Source organism: Amborella trichopoda, chromosome 6, assembly GCF_054954075.1.
Source record: "Amborella trichopoda isolate Santa Cruz 75 chromosome 6, AtrichopodaSantaCruz75HAP2 v2.0, whole genome shotgun sequence".
Lineage (NCBI taxonomy): Eukaryota > Viridiplantae > Streptophyta > Magnoliopsida > Amborellales > Amborellaceae > Amborella > Amborella trichopoda.
Window position 1 is genome coordinate 45,680,148 of NC_142341.1, and position 17,723 is coordinate 45,697,870.

A 17,723-nucleotide genomic window follows, 5' to 3' on the forward strand; every position below is an offset into this window, starting at 1 on the left:
ACATTCAAGAAACGTGAAATCTCTGTCCCCCCGCTCGCTCTCTTTCTCTCTCTCTCAAAATGAAAGGTGAGCCCCCCCCCTCTCCCTCTCTCTCTTTCTCTCTCTAGAAAGAATGAAGAAATAAATTCGAGCCCAATATCCTCCGTCTCTCCCTACATAGGTGGGAGTTCAATTTGCTTCCTCAATCAATGAAGAGAAGTGACCTTGAGTTGCTCTCCCCCTCTCTCTCTCTCTCTAAAGAAGTGTGAGTTGTCTGCTTCCTCTCTCATTGAAAAACAGTGAGCTCAAGTTGCTCTCTTTCTTTCCGTCTCAATTTTGAAAGAAACACCAGAATGTTTTTTTAACATCATGCAATTGGAAAAGATGGGGGCACATTGGTCTTCTTAAAAGATGTGGGATAATCATGTGCTTCCTTTCCCCTTAATCAAAAGTTAGTGAGTCCCAAACATTGGAATTCATGAAAAGAAAGATTGTAAGGGTGTGAGGCCCATCCCCGAATAATTTTTCAGTGATTCGTAAGCAGAGTAGTCACTGCAATAGCCATGACCACTTGATTTCCGAAACAGAACTGAAAACTACCACTAGCTCAGAATTGAAGAAACAAAGTCCTTGCATTATGGATGAGGTGCATATTGGGAAGAGGCAAAACAATATTTCTTTAGTGGTTGCTCAAAGATAAGCACTGCTTCTATAATAAATTTTTGGATAAAAAAAATTAACAGTTGATGCAAACGCATCTGTACATACAGGTAAATTTTTATTGACGAGGTTCCTTTTTTTCTTCTCCGGGGAGGGGACAGGTGGTGTTTGTAAACCCACTGCATAGAGGGCTGAGAGTAGGAACATGTCCATTCGACCAGGCCTCGAACACATCTCAAAACTTCAACTTTCAAGCGCAAAGGAGGAAAACTTTCTCCTGATTCCTAGTGACTTCTTCATGATATCTTTTCTGATCTCCCTTCATGAGATCTCTTCTCCTCAGCTTCTCTTCTCTTCTGTTGCCTGTGACCCAAACCAAGAAAACATGAAAGAGAGAGAGAGAAAGAGGTCTCTTCTTGAACCCAGAAGAGGTCCAGAACTATCTACTTTTGGCCTATTGTCCTATTCAATGGGATAAGGACAATGACAGTCTAGCATATGGGTTAATAAAAAATGTAATCATTAACTTGTGAGATTTATTACAATTAACAATTAAAAATAAATAAAAAAATTGTGACGCTCATTATTAACTTCAAATAGATGTACAGTTAGAATCCGAATTTAGCTCACAACCCAAGACATGTTATTCTTGCCTCCCTGCCTCATACAAACACAAGGTAAAATTATTTATCCACCACATCAATTCAAGATAACACTTCATGATCCTCCACCCTCTCCTCGAATTTCACCAACAAAGCACACATAGCATCTATAACCATGATATGAGCAGGAATAACTCAGCGGAAATAATTAACATGCCTAGCCTTTCCGTTTGGGGATAATAACCTAGACTATATTCTTTTTCAAGTAATTGACTATATTGTTCTAAAAAATTATAAGTATAAAAGATATGCAGACTGCATATTGTTGTTTCTGGAGGGGGCAGGGACCCATGGCAACCTATCTACCAAGTATGGGATATACTGAGATAAACAGAACTTGAACAATAACAAATCTGGTATTTTGGCAACCACAAGGCTCGTCCTGAACTTGTTTAGTGAAAAGAGGGAAAAAAGATTCCTCTTAAACTTGGGGGAATGAACCACCAGACGACAAAGACTAATGGGTTTTCATCATCTTCTTCTTTTTCTTTTTTTTTTTTTTTGGGGGGTGGGGGGGGGGGGGGGTGGTGTGTGTGTGTGTGCGCGTAGGGGGTGGGGGGGGAAGGGGGGGGGGGGGTAGTGGGTTTCTATATATTTTATAGTATTCTCACTCTGTAAATCAGTTTTTTTATTGTTCGATTTTTCTATTGTTTCCTTTATCCTTTCTCAATCTGGAGTTATTTTTATTCTTGATAATATGACTTTTCGATTGCACGAAACCGGTTTCTTCTCGTTTAAGTGTATGTCATCCGTGCAAAGCTTGGATCTTTTATTCTTCATGAGATGATGGATCTTTTATTTGCATCATCTTTAATGCAACCCTTTTATTTATGGATTTTCTTGGGTGACTTACTCGATTTACGGCTTTTTTTAGTGTATTTATGGCCGTTTTTGGGCTATTTTTTTTGTGGCTGTTAATTCTGATTTGATGGGTTCTTATAATGTTATTCCTGATATGTGGGCTCCTATACTATTTTTTCTGATTTTCTGGCTTACTCTTGTAATGTTTTATTTTTTTGTGTGTTCTTATATTGTTTATTGACGAGAATATTGGCATGTGGGTCTCTAGTTCTAGAATATTATGGTTGCCAAGTTCTCTTGGATAATGGGAAGTAGGGTCTTGAGAAAATTAATATCTTATAACTGGACTCAAGAACTCATGACCCAACACCTGTCATTCTCATAAGTAATTCAAGTTATTTGCAGCAAAATTGGTTAAGTAATTTTACATGGTTTCGTTCTTCTCTTAGATCTCTGTTATTACCACCTTCTCTTAGAGTCGAAATGTCTCGAACTTTCCACATGCATGTATGAACTGTCTTGCATTGATCTGGATTTTGTTGATTCTATTGGAAGCCTCACTATTTGAGAACGAGTATGTGGGTCTTTAATGAGAAAAATGAGACTTCTTGAACTTGTTATTGAATGCTTGTTCGATTATCTATTATTTTGAATACTACACTAGATCATCATGTATTAGAACCTTCTTCTCTCTAGGATCTAAATCTTAGGATGTCTTCAAACAATAACAAGGAAGAAAATCTTAGGAAGAGTAAGAAACTCAAAGCAGCCTTGCCGCGTCTTGTGGCTGTGGAGTATGTCAATAGACCTATTCCTTATAGGGTTATCGCCTATGAGAAAAGATGACAACATTGTGACCACCGGCATCAATTGTCATAACCAGATATAGATAGAAATGTGTAATTTCGAAATAGCTTAGAACATGGATTCTCAATATCGATACATTGTGGACTTTCAGCTAAAGTGTATCATGCTCTATAATTTGTGAATGTCTAATTATGGTATGCTTTTAATAATCATCAAAAACATTGAGAGTGAGAGATAGAAAGAGTTTAAAGTGTTTCATCCTCTGTAAATTTACAATGTTATTCTATAGCGAGTTTTTTTAGTAATCGTCAATAACGAGTAGAGAGAGATTGAGAGTATCAAAATTCTACCATAAAATGATCTAAAAAAGATGATATGAACTGTCTAATTTATTTAACATATTGTAGATGTCTTATTTCTATATACTACTTTGGAATCAACGACTTATGAAATGAACAGCTAAACTGGTTCAACAGCAAACTGCCAAAACTTGGTTTCCACCTTAGTGGAGCCAAACAGGGGATTTGTTATATACCGGGTTCTTCCAGCAGCTACACAAACAGCATTGTTGCTAAACCAGGTTTTAAATATACAAAATATCACATAACCAGGTTTTGAGGCATATCCAGGATATGTGTATCCAGGGACCCAAATGACCCATCAAGGTGCGCATACAACAATCCTGACCATAGGGAGCTTATAGCTATCAAAATCCCATACTTCCAATCCCACTCCCATTCCTGATTCCACTCCCTATCCCAACTGCTATGATTTCGTCACCATGGAGGGGTCACTGGAAAGTTGATTTCCAAATTACTGCATCACCTTTGAGTTCCACTGCTCTAGCAACTATTGTATTAGGGTAGCAAGCTAAGTTTAGTAGGGTAGGCCACCAGCCTGGTAGCATTTTAGTCCTTAACAATAGATCCTTTCAAAAGCGAACTCTTTCACCATTTCTTGACCTAAATCTCACATTTCCCTTAAATAGCTCCCTCGCACGACTAATGCTTTTCCATGCTCCAGATGCTCGATGAGGGGGCATTCGGGAATCAGACTGAGTCATCTATACTGTACCTTAATGACCTCCCATCTAAGGTGATCCTCTTGCATGGAATACCAACACCACCACTTACAGAAGGGGGCCATATTTGCCTATTTCAACCTATGATCCTTAAGTCTCCAAATTTTTTGTGTCCACAAACCTTCCCCATGCTTCATGGTGAAACTTGCGGCTATCTTCCTATCCCAAAGGAAATCTTGCATCAGCTTTTGCAGCCTAGAGGAAACCAAGGTTCGCATGTGGAACATTGACATTTTCAATATGAGGATATTAAAGAGCATCGCTTTGCACCAATTGGCGATAGATGAAAAAAAGTATACTTAAGTGGGCTAGCCATATGTGGTGCAGACCCAGTACAGTACCTGTTAGGAGGTGAGAGTTAGTTCAAGTGGAAGGCTCAAAAAGGGCAATGGGTAGGCCCAAAAAGACACGGTTGGAAGAAGTGAGAAAAAATACAGAGTCTTATGGCCTCACTGAGGGTATGGCCCTTAATAGAGCAAAATGGCAGACCAGGATTCGTGTAGCCGATCCCAATTAGTTTGGAAAAGGCTTTGACGATGATGTTGATGAGAGAGCGCTGCTCTGATTAAGGTCATGCAGGCCCCAAAAGAAAGGGTGCATCCCTTCCATGTTACCAACCAGCAATGGAAGCATTCAACAATTTGGTCCGAAAGAAACTTTCTAGGTTGGCCTATGCATAAGGGAAGGCCTGCGTATTAGGATGGAAGTATCTCAACCCAAACTAGTCGCTAGAGATATTCCTAAAGGTCCACAATCTAATCTCAATCTCTGTTTTGGACATATTCACCTTCTTCCCCTGGGAGATCTCACAGCACTTAAGGAGAACCCACATAGTATCCAATTGCTCCGGGTGGCATTGCAATAAATAATGGTGTCACAGGCATCCAAAAGGTGGTACCTAAGGCCCCCTCCTAGATGATCGAAAGCCTGTAACAGTCCTCTCTCATAGAACTGGGAGATGGATTGGGAGAAGACTTCAGCCACACTTGCAAATAGGAAGGGAGAGAGTGTCTCCCTTGTCGCTTCAAAGAAAGCTTCTGGGGACCTGTTAATTAGGAAAAATGAAACAGAGTGATGTAATTCATCCTTGGACACAAGCAGGCCACTGCTGATCGAGTGCCATTTCTCCAAGGGCTTCATCTAGCACAGACCAATCAACATGGTTCTATGCCTTCTAATCTAAGCTGACAACCAGAATGGCCTGATAGAAATGGAATGGACTGTCTGTGTGCCAAAATGCCCCATTAAAGATTTGCCTAGTCGCTATCAATGCCGATTGAGGATATGAAACAACCTTGTTGAGAACCTCCTTCAGGCACGAAGCTAGGACCTTCGTAAGAATTTTAAAAGAGCTGTTCAGTACACTTTATCAGGCGGAAGTCCCTTAGATGTTCAACGCCTTCCAATTTGGTACCAAAGCAAAGGGAGTGGCACTCATTCCTCTATGCATCCTCCCTTTGTGGTAAAATTCATTAAAAAAGGGCCAGGATGTGTGGAGTAAATGCATTGCAATGGTTGCTAAAGATTGCAACCAAAAAAACCATCCGGTCCCTATGCCTTGTCCTGGCCTAGCTCTGTTATTGCCCTCCTAATCTCATCTTCCAGAAAGGCCTTTCAAGCTTTGCCTCCTCTATGGTTAAGGGAACCAATGCTGGACATCGTAAGTTTGGGACCCATTTTTCTGGAGAAACATTTTTTGAAGTATCTAATGATAATCGTCTTCACTTGTTGAGGATCATCAACTGTTAATTTCCAAAGGTGAATTGGATAATCAAATTGAACGTACATTGGCAGTCGACCTAATTTATAGAAGAAGATTGTGTTTCTATCACCAACCTTTAGGCACAATCTTTGACACCAGTAAATTTCTTCCTGTTTAAGGATGGTTTGGAGGCTGTTTTTTGCTGACATTCTTTGCTCCCTATCTTGGAGGGTTAGAGTTCTAGATCCTCCTATGGTGTCTTAGGCATGGATATCCTGCCTCATGGACTCTTTCCTATCATGCAAATTTCCATGTGACTACTTGCTCTAAAACTTGAGAGAGCTTTTAAGCAACTGCAAATTTTTGTTCAGGCGGAACCCCCAACAGCCTTCAATATTAAAAGAAGACCATGGCTGTGGGAGGTAGGTGGGAAAGTGGGGCTCCTTATTCCAGCTTTGTTCATATCTGAAAGGTTTAGTCTGAGGTGGTTTTGGTGCGGCAGTAACATGGGGTTCAAGAAACAGCTGATTTCCATTTCCTGGACATTAGGAATCTGCCAATTTTAGTGAGCCTAGGTTCCAACGAAGTTCTAAATAAAACTAGGGAATGCTTTCATACTACTGGTCATTCAACTGTCTCATTCACCCAGAGAATGACGTTGAGATCACCATCAAGCAACCAAGGGGTCGTGGGGATAGGTGCAGAGGATTCAAGTTCAGGCCAAAGGGTTCCCCTATTTTCAGGTCAGTTAGGTCAGTCGACAGCCAAAATAGTCCTCAAAGAATAACTCTGAATGCCATGATAGTGCTGGTTTGAAGGGCGTGTGAAAATGGGTCTTAAATGACCTAGATACCTCCCGAAGTCCCCCACATGTGACATGTTGACTAGGTCTTCCCCCCCATACTTGGCAAAGGACGTGTGGGTTATGGGTCTGAACTGGAGATCTAATTATGTTTGTTTTATCTTGGTGGCCCAATCCTCGAAAATTCCAAATGATGATCTTCATTAAAGAGTTTGTGGTTGTCTTTTAGGGGCAGGGGGCAGGGTGCTTGGGCTAGGTATTCTATGAGTAGATCTCCTAACCAAATTGAGAAGGGCAACCTGTGCAATCTAGAAGACATTCAGGGGCAGAGCATTTCTAGTAATTTATGCCACAAGTTTAATCCTTAATTTCAACACAAAAACATGTTTGGTGGACAAGGATTTCAATATCCTTGTTCATGAACATGGAAAAAGCAGTGGGCAACCTAGAAACATAGAATTGACCTCCTAGACATGATCCATACTGCGATCTTTTAGACTTAGGGAAATGGTCCTACAAATACTCGTGCAGAAATAATCAAGCAGGAAGTGGCTCCATCTATGAAAAACGAGACATAATTCTGATCTCCAAACATTTGCTAAGATGTTTCCTTGACTCTAAAATTTTGCGCTCCACTAGACTTCACTAATAATCCCATCTCAAATGGTAACCCCATCCAACTCCAAATTGAACAACTAATAGACTGGGGTCTTCAACATGTGGATTGAGCACAGAGAACGCAAGGAAATCAAAAACAAAAAAAAATGTCGGGGTAATGAATTAAGGGTTGAGCAGCAATAAGGATTCCCATAAGAAAGCCCTAAAAAAGTGGAATCCAATGAAATTTGGTTTACTCCAACAATCAGTAGGGCAATTGGAGAACAAACTACAACTGATGCAAGACAAACTTGAGTCTGAACAATCAATTGTGTACAAAAAGAAGTTCTGAGGAGAGCTTTCCAAGTACTCACTAACAAAACTTATGGCATCAAAAGTCGAGAAAAAATTGGCTCCGTCAAGGGAATCTTGTACCAAATTCTTTCTCTAAGAAACCATGTCTACAAGGTGCAGGTCCACTATTCAACTCAAAAACAAGAAGGCTTAATTCCCAAAAATATCGAAGACATAGTGAACAAGGCTACTTCATTACCAATCTCCTTGGGTCCGGCCAGGCCATCTAAGATATGCCCCAAGAACACTATGATTCACAAATTTTTTAGAAGAAAACTCCCTTCTATAGAAGGATGTTTCTTCAGAAGAGATCACCAAAACTATCATGAGCCACAACAAATCCCCTGGGCTTTGGGCTCATCATAGTTACCAGATCTCCTCCCTTGCTTGGCGATCCCTTGCAGAACCTCAATTCTCTCGATCCCGGAGTGGATCTTGTCTAAAACTCAATTTAGTGCTTTTGGGATCTCTCTCCATCTTATAAGGGAACGAGTGCCTTACAATTTAATTTTATGTTCCTTAACATTACGGGATCTAGTTCCCTAGTTTATGATTCGTGCTCCATAGTGCATTAGGATCTAGATTCCAAAATAACAGAACACAAGCATCGCCATAAATGGCATCAAGATCCCACCAATATGGGATCGCTTTAAAGTTCCTTATTTATTTCATAGAAGGACTAAGCCTACATGTTATTGGTTAACAACGCCGGGAGATACATTTTAAAGCCACGGATCGTTATTACCTACACGAGGAACTCATGTTCTAAGACAATGGGACTCGCTCCTATAAAAGTTATTCCTCACTACATAATAATTTGGATCACTTTTCGTAATGCGCTCCCTGAGTTAAGAAACTCAAAAAAAAGCCCTTGGGAACTTTGCTTCTTACGTATAGGATCTTGCACCTTTATATAATAATTATCGATCCTATGTGATAAAGGAGCTCGATCCCCAACACACAGGGATCTCGATCCCGACCTTTGAGGTTGCATGGGCATCAATCCCTAACACAAGGATCTTCAGTATAGCTACGATCCGCCAATCCCGCCCCCGATCCCAAAACCGTTCCCCGTTCCCATTCCCATACCCAAGTATGGGGCACATAATTGGCCCTGAAATCATCCAAGCCATTAAAAGAGACTTCAAAAGGCAAAACATAACACAAAACATAAACTCAACATTCATCACTCTGATATCGAAAAAGAGGTTTCCTTTTCATGACTGATTTTAGGCCTATCAGCCTTTGCTATGTCATCTATAAGGTGATCAGCAAAATTGTCGTGAATAAGCTCAAATTAGTCCTAAATCGTATCGTTAACCCACACCAAGGGGCTCCTTCAAGGTCAGAGCATTTTTAAGCAAGCCTTAATAGCCCATGAATTTACATTAACCCAAACCAAGGACTTCCTTCAGGGGTGGGGCATTTTAAGCAAGCCTTAATAGCTGATGAACTTATTAATAGTATGACCAATAACAACTGAAAAAGCTCTTTTTGCCTTATGAATGACCTCTACAAGGTTTTTGATGAGGTTAAGTGGGACTTCATCTTGAACAAAATAAAAGGATACGGTTTTGGAGTGGTCTACATCAGCTGGATCATTACGTGCATCACTATCCTCAAGTACTCTGTAATTCTATATGGGACCCACTTTGATTACTTCAACCAACAAAATGGACTAAGGGAGAACCACTCTATCATTATCACTTCATGCTAGCAATGGAATGCTTCAGCAGATCAGTGATAAAGAGGCTAGAAAATGGAAATGCATACCACCCAAGATTCCAAGAATCACCCCACCCCTTCACACTTACTCTATGTAGATGACCTTCTGGTCTTTGGAAAAGTCCACCCACAAATTCACCAATCCCTTGAAGCGTCCCTAGAACACTTCAAAACCTGTCAGGACACTTCAAAACCTATCAGGACTCCAAAAAACGACTCCAAAACCAGCATATTTTTCCTCCATTCCACTAACTTTACAAAATTGACTCTTTTTTTTAAGTGCTATTTTGAACTGCACCCCTCCGAACTACCCTCAACTTACCTCGGTTTGCCACTGTTCAAAGAAAATCTCACGAACCATCTTAGCCAACCTTTACTTGAAAAATTCAGGTCTAGGCTTAAAAGTTAGAAAAGTAAAACACATTCATACTCAGGAAGACTAAACCTAAAAAATACCTAGCTCACCCCATTCCTTCACCACTAGTGTTCTGTATAAGAAGTTCCCTCCACCACAACCAACAATCTTGAGAAGCTCCAAAGGGCCTTTTTGTGGGGTAACCAAACTAACCGAAAACACCAAGCCTGGTCAAATGAACCTCAACTTGTAAACCAAAGAGTGAAGGCGGCTTTCATATCATAACAATTAGGTAATTGACTTGGCTCTACTAACCAAGCTGGGAAAGGAGGTCGCAAATGGGAAGATTCTTTGTCGGAAGCACCATTTGTGGGACTCTAGCACCACAAGTAGAAATTCTTGGGATGGGAAAGGCATGCCTGGCACCATGTCCATCAAGGTGAGCGTTCTCATAGAGTAGTGTAGCAATGATGGAGTTGAAGAGATCAGTTGGATTCCCTCTCAAGTTGGATACTTCTCCCTCAAGAGTGTCCATGAAGTAATTCGAGAGCATGGAAGTAAAAACAATATCCTAAAGGTCATGGGAAAAAACCTTATTTCTCCTACGGCATCATGGTTCTCTTGGTTGGTGCACCAAATAGGGTTCTCACAAATGATAAAATCCAAAGATGGGGTCTTCAAGTGGATAAAATATGTGACATGTGTAAAAGTAAAATTCAGAGCCATGACCGCCTATTCACCACTTGTAATTTTGCCCATCACATTCACAAAATAGTATTATGGAGATTCAATAATCAATAGCCGCTACATGTAACCAAGACCTCGAAAGCTAATTGGTACAACAAACAATTTTCTAATAAGTTTGTTAATAAAAAGGGCAGCTCTCCTTATCATCATAGGGTAAATTGCCATGAAAAGAACAAAAAGGCGAAAGAAATTCGAAATCAATCCATTCAAGTGGTGAAGGGAGAAAATAACTTTGAAAAATCAAAATAGAATTCCATACACTCACATACCAATCCCAAAGAATAAGAGCAATAGCCTTATCTATGAGAGATGGAAACTTTCCCTTGACACCGAGAGCTTTAAGTGAGCATTGTAGTGGAGATACTTGTACACAAAAACTTCCTATGCTGCCTACTTTTCTTTCTTGCATATAAACTTATACGTGTTTCTCATATTAATACAGCAGGTACACACTCAAACCCCGTGCTAACTTAGTGAAGAAAGGGGTGGCATAGCAAGATTGCTCAGGGAAATCAGGAACAAAGGTTTCCGAAAAGATGATTCTTGGAACTCATATAGGGATAGGGATAAAGATAGGGGGAATCGAGATAAAGGAGGGTCTCATGATCAAGGGGTAGGGGAAACGTGGAGGACTTGGAGAAGGAGAGATCATGATAAATGGGGAGGGGAAAGGTATGTTGAATGGGAAGCAAGACGAGGGAGGTAAAAGAGCAGGTCATGTGGTTGGGATAGCTGGAATCGTAAAAGAGGCTGGCCTTGGGAGAGTGGGCTGGCCCTGGAAGCTGAGATGGATGGAGGCTTGGGTTGAAAGGAGATGACATGGTGGTAAAGGGGTAGCACACAGCCTTTGCAACATTTGGGAGTCAGAGAGATCATGATAAATGGGGAAAGGAAAGGTGTGTTGCAGGGGAAGCAAGTTGAGGGAGGTAAAAGAGCAAGTCCTGTGGTTCGCATAGGTGGAATAGTTAAAGAGTCAAAGCTTGGGAGAGTGGGTGACCCTGGAAGCTGAAGTGGGTGGAGGCTTGGGTTGAAAGGGGATGATGTGGTGGGGAAGGGGAAGCCTGCTGCCTACGCATCATTTTGGAGTCTTTGTTGGCCAGCTGAGAAGCAAACAGGGAGGCCCTAGTGTTTGTAGAAGTACGGTTTTGAGGCAGCTTGTAGGAGAGGGATGCAGCGAAAGGGGTGATTGAAATGAGGCCATTTTAATATTTGATGCTTTAGCTTGGGAATTTCAGGACTTAAGGTCTTGCCTGTCCATTTGGCAATCAGCATTGTCCGGAACTTCATTTGTGATAGTACTTGATGACATACTTGTCAGGAACGGGGAGGAGGAAGTTCTTTAGGTGGAAGCTTAAGGGAAATTTGAATTTTAGGAGTAAGCCAGGCCACGGGCATGCCTAGATCTAGAGACCTCCATTAACAAGATTTCTACTTGGTGCGACTGAGGCCTCCTGTATTTGATGTCTCAAGGATTCTCATCCACCAATTGGTCTCATCTTTTCTAAGAGGTGACCAGTTACTTGGAGTTGATAGAGAAGACGTTGTATGGGAAGTTTGAGGTTCAAGCAACGGGCTGATGTTGGTTGGGGGGTTTGGTTGTGGTGAAGTAGGCACAAGGAACTATGTTCTGATGTAGTGATTGGGGTTGTTGTCAAGGTTGCTGCATCCTTAAATGCCAAGAGAAGCTGGATGGTGGATTGGGCGGCATATTTGAAACTTGGGCGACTGGTAGCAGCTGCTTAATTAAGTCTCTGGGTATAGGTGGTGCATTTCTGAAGGGGTTGTCTGGTGTCATTTATTGAGGAATGGTGCCAAGTGGCAAGAGGCAGAGGGTCAGTTACTAAGGGCAGTGTTTCTTTAATGGTTTGGATAGAAACCGTGAAAGTTGGTGTATTTTATGAGGTTTGCAATGATGTGGTGGATGTGGAAAAATGGGTATTCTGGTAAGCCAAGTGTTTGACATGTGGCTCCCATTCAAATGTGCGATTGTTCGTTTGCTTGGAATGAGCACTTTCTTGTCAGATCTGTTTCTGATATGGCAGTTGGGAAGTCTGTTAAGTATGCTGAGAACTATATGCCCTTGCAAACCTATTTTGTCCATGCTTTCTATGTTTGCCCTTCATCTGAACCATCATAATCCACCCTTCTTCCTGGTCATGTTGTGGAATTATTTGGTTTTTCAAGGTCCTAGACTTCCTCCCATGGCACGAGGTCATAAGCCCATAAGAGATTATAAGACTGTAAAATGAGCAAGATCATAAGCCCATAAGAGATTATGAGACTGTAAGCACATTCAGAATCGGTCTTATTTTTACACGATTGTTCCTAAGATTAAAAGAACAATGAATTAAAGAGGATGCTATGTAAACTATGATGACTATTCACTATAAAAAGTTGTAATACTGTAAATGCAAAATATTCAGCTTGATTAGGTGTTACTTTTATGCAACAATTTCTTAATTTAAGGGAACAATGACTTTATGAGGATGCCACGTAAACAATGATAGAAATACGCACGCAAAAGCAGTATATCCTGCCCCAGCATTTGCAGCAGATAATAGCGCTGCATGTGCACTGACTGTAGACACAGCATCCTGCCCTCCAGTGGCTAAGGGAATCCTCCTATCACCATCCACCTACATCAGTTATGCAGGAAAGATGAGCAGCGGTTAGTTTCTCATAGAGATAAAATGTCTCTTCTCTAGGATACAACCCCTAAAAGCATATTTGGAGCCACTCTTCCATGTACAAAACCTTGTCCCACTTTGTTTTCTTGTTCTGCCTGCCCTCTCTAGCCAAAGCATCAGGAGCTGGTGCAGCAGCAAGAAGTGAGGACATACTTGCTGGAATAGATGGAACACCTAAATCAACAAAAAATCAGAACAAACATGATTTTGGCAAGTACATATAACCTATCATTAGATTCATAAACCAAAATCTTCAGTAATCAGGTCAAAACAATAAATTTAACACAATAATGAACATATTAAAGAATTTACTAATTGATCTTAAAACAGGACATTGGTCTGAGAAGGGCGAGGATCTTAAATTGTCCCTTAACCCGTCCCAAGCCTGGATATAGGAGGTGGGTTGTGTAAGGTAGGCAACCAGCACACAACTTTGCCATATCTTATCATGAATCCTAAACCTATTAGAGAAGAATGGAGGAACATGATTCATGTAGTTGATGCCAATTAATTGGAATAAGGCTTGGGATGATGATGATGACTTAAAACATGACAACTTTCTTTGACTAATAATAGATCACTCCTTCTCATTACCAGGGATTTGCACACCGATCTTTGGTTGAGGTAGCATTGATCCAGCTTGTGTACCTCCTTGAGCAAATTCAACTCTTTGACTTTTTTTCCTTTCCTGTTCCTTCTTTTCCATCTCACGCTTCATGTCAGCCTCTTCAAACATTAAAAAAAAAAAAGGCCATAACCCATAACTTATATGATATCTCTTCACAAGACCATCATGGCATACCTAGACAAATACAGTTCCCATCTTGCCAAGGATAAGTGAGCAATAAAGAGACAAAAAGTCGGTTAACGTTTCTATTTGTAAAAGAAATTTTCAGTTACAATCAAACATATCATTCAAAAACTGAAACTCAGAGGCTGACTCTCATGGCCAAAAACAAGTATACTCATGGAGTTGGATCTCAGTGACTTCAGAAAAACTCAGTTTTTTAAATTCTCGTGTGAAGAATTCTTGAAAAATAAAAATAAAATTGAACATTTATTGTGGGAAGCATTCGCTGCTCATCACTTAAGGTTCATGTGAAAATTATTCCAAGTTCAATGTAAGTGATGCCGCATTAAAACCAAAATGCATTCATCAAACTTAATATAAAATATTATAAATCACCAAAAACTTGGATATAGCCCGAGTTTTTCATTTGCAAAATTTGTTCACCAGGCAAGGAGACTTTTCAGGGAAGCTCTACAACTCGAAACTCATTTTAAATCAAGGGATTGTATACAATGAGGCCATTTACCTTTAATATAAGGTGGTCACAATTACTTACAACCATCCCATATGAAATTTGAGAGTTTGGATGTGTCACAAAGTTCGAAAAAATTTCTTTTGAACTTTGAACTTGGTCAATGGAATAATTGCAGCCACCCAATTTTACATCCAATGGTCAAGATTAATGTGACCACCTTGTACTAAAGGTAAATGGTCTCATTCTATCATCATCATTTTAGCCTTTTCCCAATTCTGCTCTATTAAATGGTCTCATTCTATACTTTCCCTTAAATCAATGGTCATAGGAAACATAATAATAAATTTTTCCAGCAGAAAATGTAAAAGTTAACTGTTTCTTACCAATGGCATCATAAAAATCACTATTGTCATATCCATGAGGGTCAAAAACATCTTTACTGAAGCAGGACCCAATCTGATCTATTTCTTCGTATTTCACAGCATGTTGCAAGAAGTCAGGATTTCTATAACCCTTTGACTTACGCAATTCTTCATTGAAACTCCTTCCACCACTTTTTAGCCGAAGAAAATTATTGATTTTATCCTGCCACAGAAATCCATAGTTCAGTCAATTTAAGAACTTGCAATGCCAGGGAAACCATCAGAGGAACACTTTTCTTCAACACTCAGTCATTTGAACAAATATCAAGCACAACTGAGGGCCCCAGGTAACTGAAAAAGCTCATAATGTAAGTTGGAAAATACGCCACAAACCTATGGAGGAAAAAAACAAAACCACTACAAAAGTCATCAAACAACAAATACAGTAGGAATCAACCAATATAGAAAACAAGGAAATGCATATGATGAAAAAGAAAATTTCCTTGCATGCGTGAAAAACCTTATTAAGACAAGCCATTCAGCCTAGTGAAGAAGCACAACTGAAGCTACATAATATCCAATCTATGCACCTAAGTCCAGCATTTTTTTGAAAGACCAAAAAAACAATCTAAGACTTAAAAGCTACATGATGCCTCAAAACCTCCATTAGCAAGCATAACTTAGTCAAGCATGGCAAGCACAGCTTATCCATTCTTACAGTAAACTCAGCTAAGTTTGTTGTTTCATTCCAATTGGATTAATTGCAGAAACGTAGCATATAGAGGCGCTGGAGGACAAAGAACATGAAGCTAAATGAGGGAGTATCTTGCAGAGGTTGAGTGTCAACACCTTACATAAGGTAATTATGAATGTTTCAATCCAACAATATAGGGCACAAGAATAGATATCTATAATTCAATATTAAAACCTTTAGGGTCTGTTTGACAACTGGAAGTTGGTTGTTATCTGGAACCTGGAAGTTCCTTCTCCCTATGTTTTGGCTTCTAGTACTGGAAGGTATGGTGTTTGGTAACTTGTCTGAAATTTAGAGGGAGCCTGGGAACCTGTGTTTGGTACCACCTAGAAGTTATCAAACCTGGAGACTTGATAATTAACCAATTTAATCCATACATGGAAGAATAGTTTGTCCACAATAGATCAAGCAAGAAGAATGGATTTGTACGTTAATAATGCTTTTATAACGATTTCATTATATTATTATTTATGTTTCCTAATTAATTCTATCCAAGAAACGTCTTCTATCCAAGCTTTATTATATTATTATTTATGTTTCCTAATTAATTCTATCCAAAAAACCTCTTCTATCCAAGCTCTTCTTAGTGTCAATTGGATTTGTAAGTTAATGTTATACGCATCAAATTGGATTTGTTTAGGCTTTAGAGATAAAGAACTAGAGTATCCATCACCTCTAGCAAAATAATCAACCAAAACAGTTGCATGGCATCAAAGATAAGAAATACAGAGTATCATAAAATCAATTACAAAATTTATGAATCCACTACCCCCAAATCTAAAATAAACATAAAAAACAACATTAAAAATAGGGTGCGGTTTGTATAGAGCCTAAGCTCTAAACAATCAAATTAGAGCCTATCTTCAAATAGTGTCAAGAAATATGGTTTCAATACCGAAAATCTTTTTGATAGCCTTAAAATATATTTTCATCTTTATTTACAAAAGTTTAAAGCTTCAAAAATAATGTAGATCGAGAGATCTATGAAAACTTGAAAATCTTAAAATTTGACGGTCCAAAAGTGCGTTATAAAATACACTATTTCAAAAACTTGAAATCCATTTTTTTATCATGTCCATGCATCTTGATATCGAGATGATGAATTTGAAGATATTTGGGCATCAAAACAATATCTTCTAGTGAAATTTTTGAGGTAGGCTCGAATTTGATTGTTTAGAGCCTCGGCTCTATATAAACTTTTCCCTTTAAAATAACCATAAAAAACAGTGATAGTTCATATTATTATGTGGAGTATTCTATTTATTTTTCTGTATAATTACTATTTTTATTTGGGTTCCTCTTTTGTTTGTTGGATTTTCAGCGTCGGTCCAAATGGCTCCTGGAGATTCAGACATTGATCAACATTGATCCCAAATACAATGACCAACAACTCAGAGCAACAGCATATCGCTTGCCCTTATCAAGTTTCCATCTTAAGATTATTTTTATTGATTATTCCCATTGATGTTTTTATTCCCATTATCCAGAAGTTCTGTTTTTTTTTTTTTTTTTTTGCAGGTGAGTTTGCCAAAGGGCTGTTCTTACCCAAGGCGACTCTTCTCATGTCAGCTGCAACTACTACTGCAACTACTATTAACAACACCACTACTATGGCATCTATCGATCAACCAACCTATTTATTGAAAAAAAATAAACAAATCAAGATTAAACCATATCTGTGCATTTGGGGTAACAATAAGCAGGAAAAACAAAAAAAACAAAACCCAAAAATAAATAAGTTGTGCATTTGGGGCTTTTCTTGTTTGAGCATAACCAGGAAAAAAAACCGAAAATCAAATATAAATGCTCTACATAGATTTATGATTAATCTTCTCTTAGCTTAATCAGAAAAAAATAGACAAATAAAAACTAAAATCTCTTTTGTAGATTTTGGGGTTATGGGAGTTTAACTGTAAAAAAAATAAACGCAACTCACTGTATTCGTAGCTTCAGCACAACAATGGAGAAGATGAAGGCAAGAAACATGGAGTGAGGAAAAGGATCTTCGGTGAGAGACAGAGACAGAGAGGGGCATAAGGTGAAGTTGTAGAGGCAAGAGAGGGGAAACGAAATAAGAAGGATGATATGCGCATGGGAAGCAACGGAAAAAAATAAATTTCCCGCGGCGTGTGATCCACGCTCCTAAAGCTTCGCTCTCTATGGGGAGGGTTGGAGGGCCACGATCCCCATTTTTGAGGGATACGGACTTCTCCCACCTTAAAATAAAATCTAACTGAACTTAGAACTATAAGAGTGGGTTGGAAGTTGGGATACCCTTCACTTAAATTCCAATTGTCAAACACGCCCTTAGGAGACTCTTCCCAAGAGTCGATATTTCTCAAGGGGCTTAAAGTGATTTAGAAAGAACAATTCACCATAATGC

General features: G+C 39.4%; 1 protein-coding gene across 39 annotated transcripts in view; it reads right to left on the bottom strand.

Annotated features, from left to right (window-relative positions):
• Window positions 1-592: 592 nt before the first annotated feature.
• LOC18442073 (transcriptional regulator family protein) overlaps window positions 593-17,723 on the bottom strand; it is a 33,654-nt gene continuing 16,523 nt past the window's right edge. For 22 of the 39 annotated variants that reach the window (XM_088868686.1, XM_011627898.3, XM_088868682.1 and 19 more), the window contains 5 exons: window positions 14,608-14,809; window positions 13,554-13,685; window positions 13,027-13,133; window positions 12,790-12,908; window positions 593-1,002 (listed from right to left, as the gene is read on the bottom strand). In XM_088868686.1, coding sequence (XP_088724812.1) covers window positions 936-1,002; window positions 12,790-12,908; window positions 13,027-13,133; window positions 13,554-13,685; window positions 14,608-14,809 — 627 coding nt within the window. In that variant the 3' untranslated portion in view covers window positions 593-935. Of the gene's footprint in view, window positions 1,003-12,789; window positions 12,909-13,026; window positions 13,134-13,553; window positions 13,762-14,607; window positions 14,810-17,723 lie in introns of all 39 variants that reach the window. The other 17 variants (XM_088868695.1, XM_088868698.1, XM_088868690.1 and 14 more) reach the window with 2 other exon arrangements.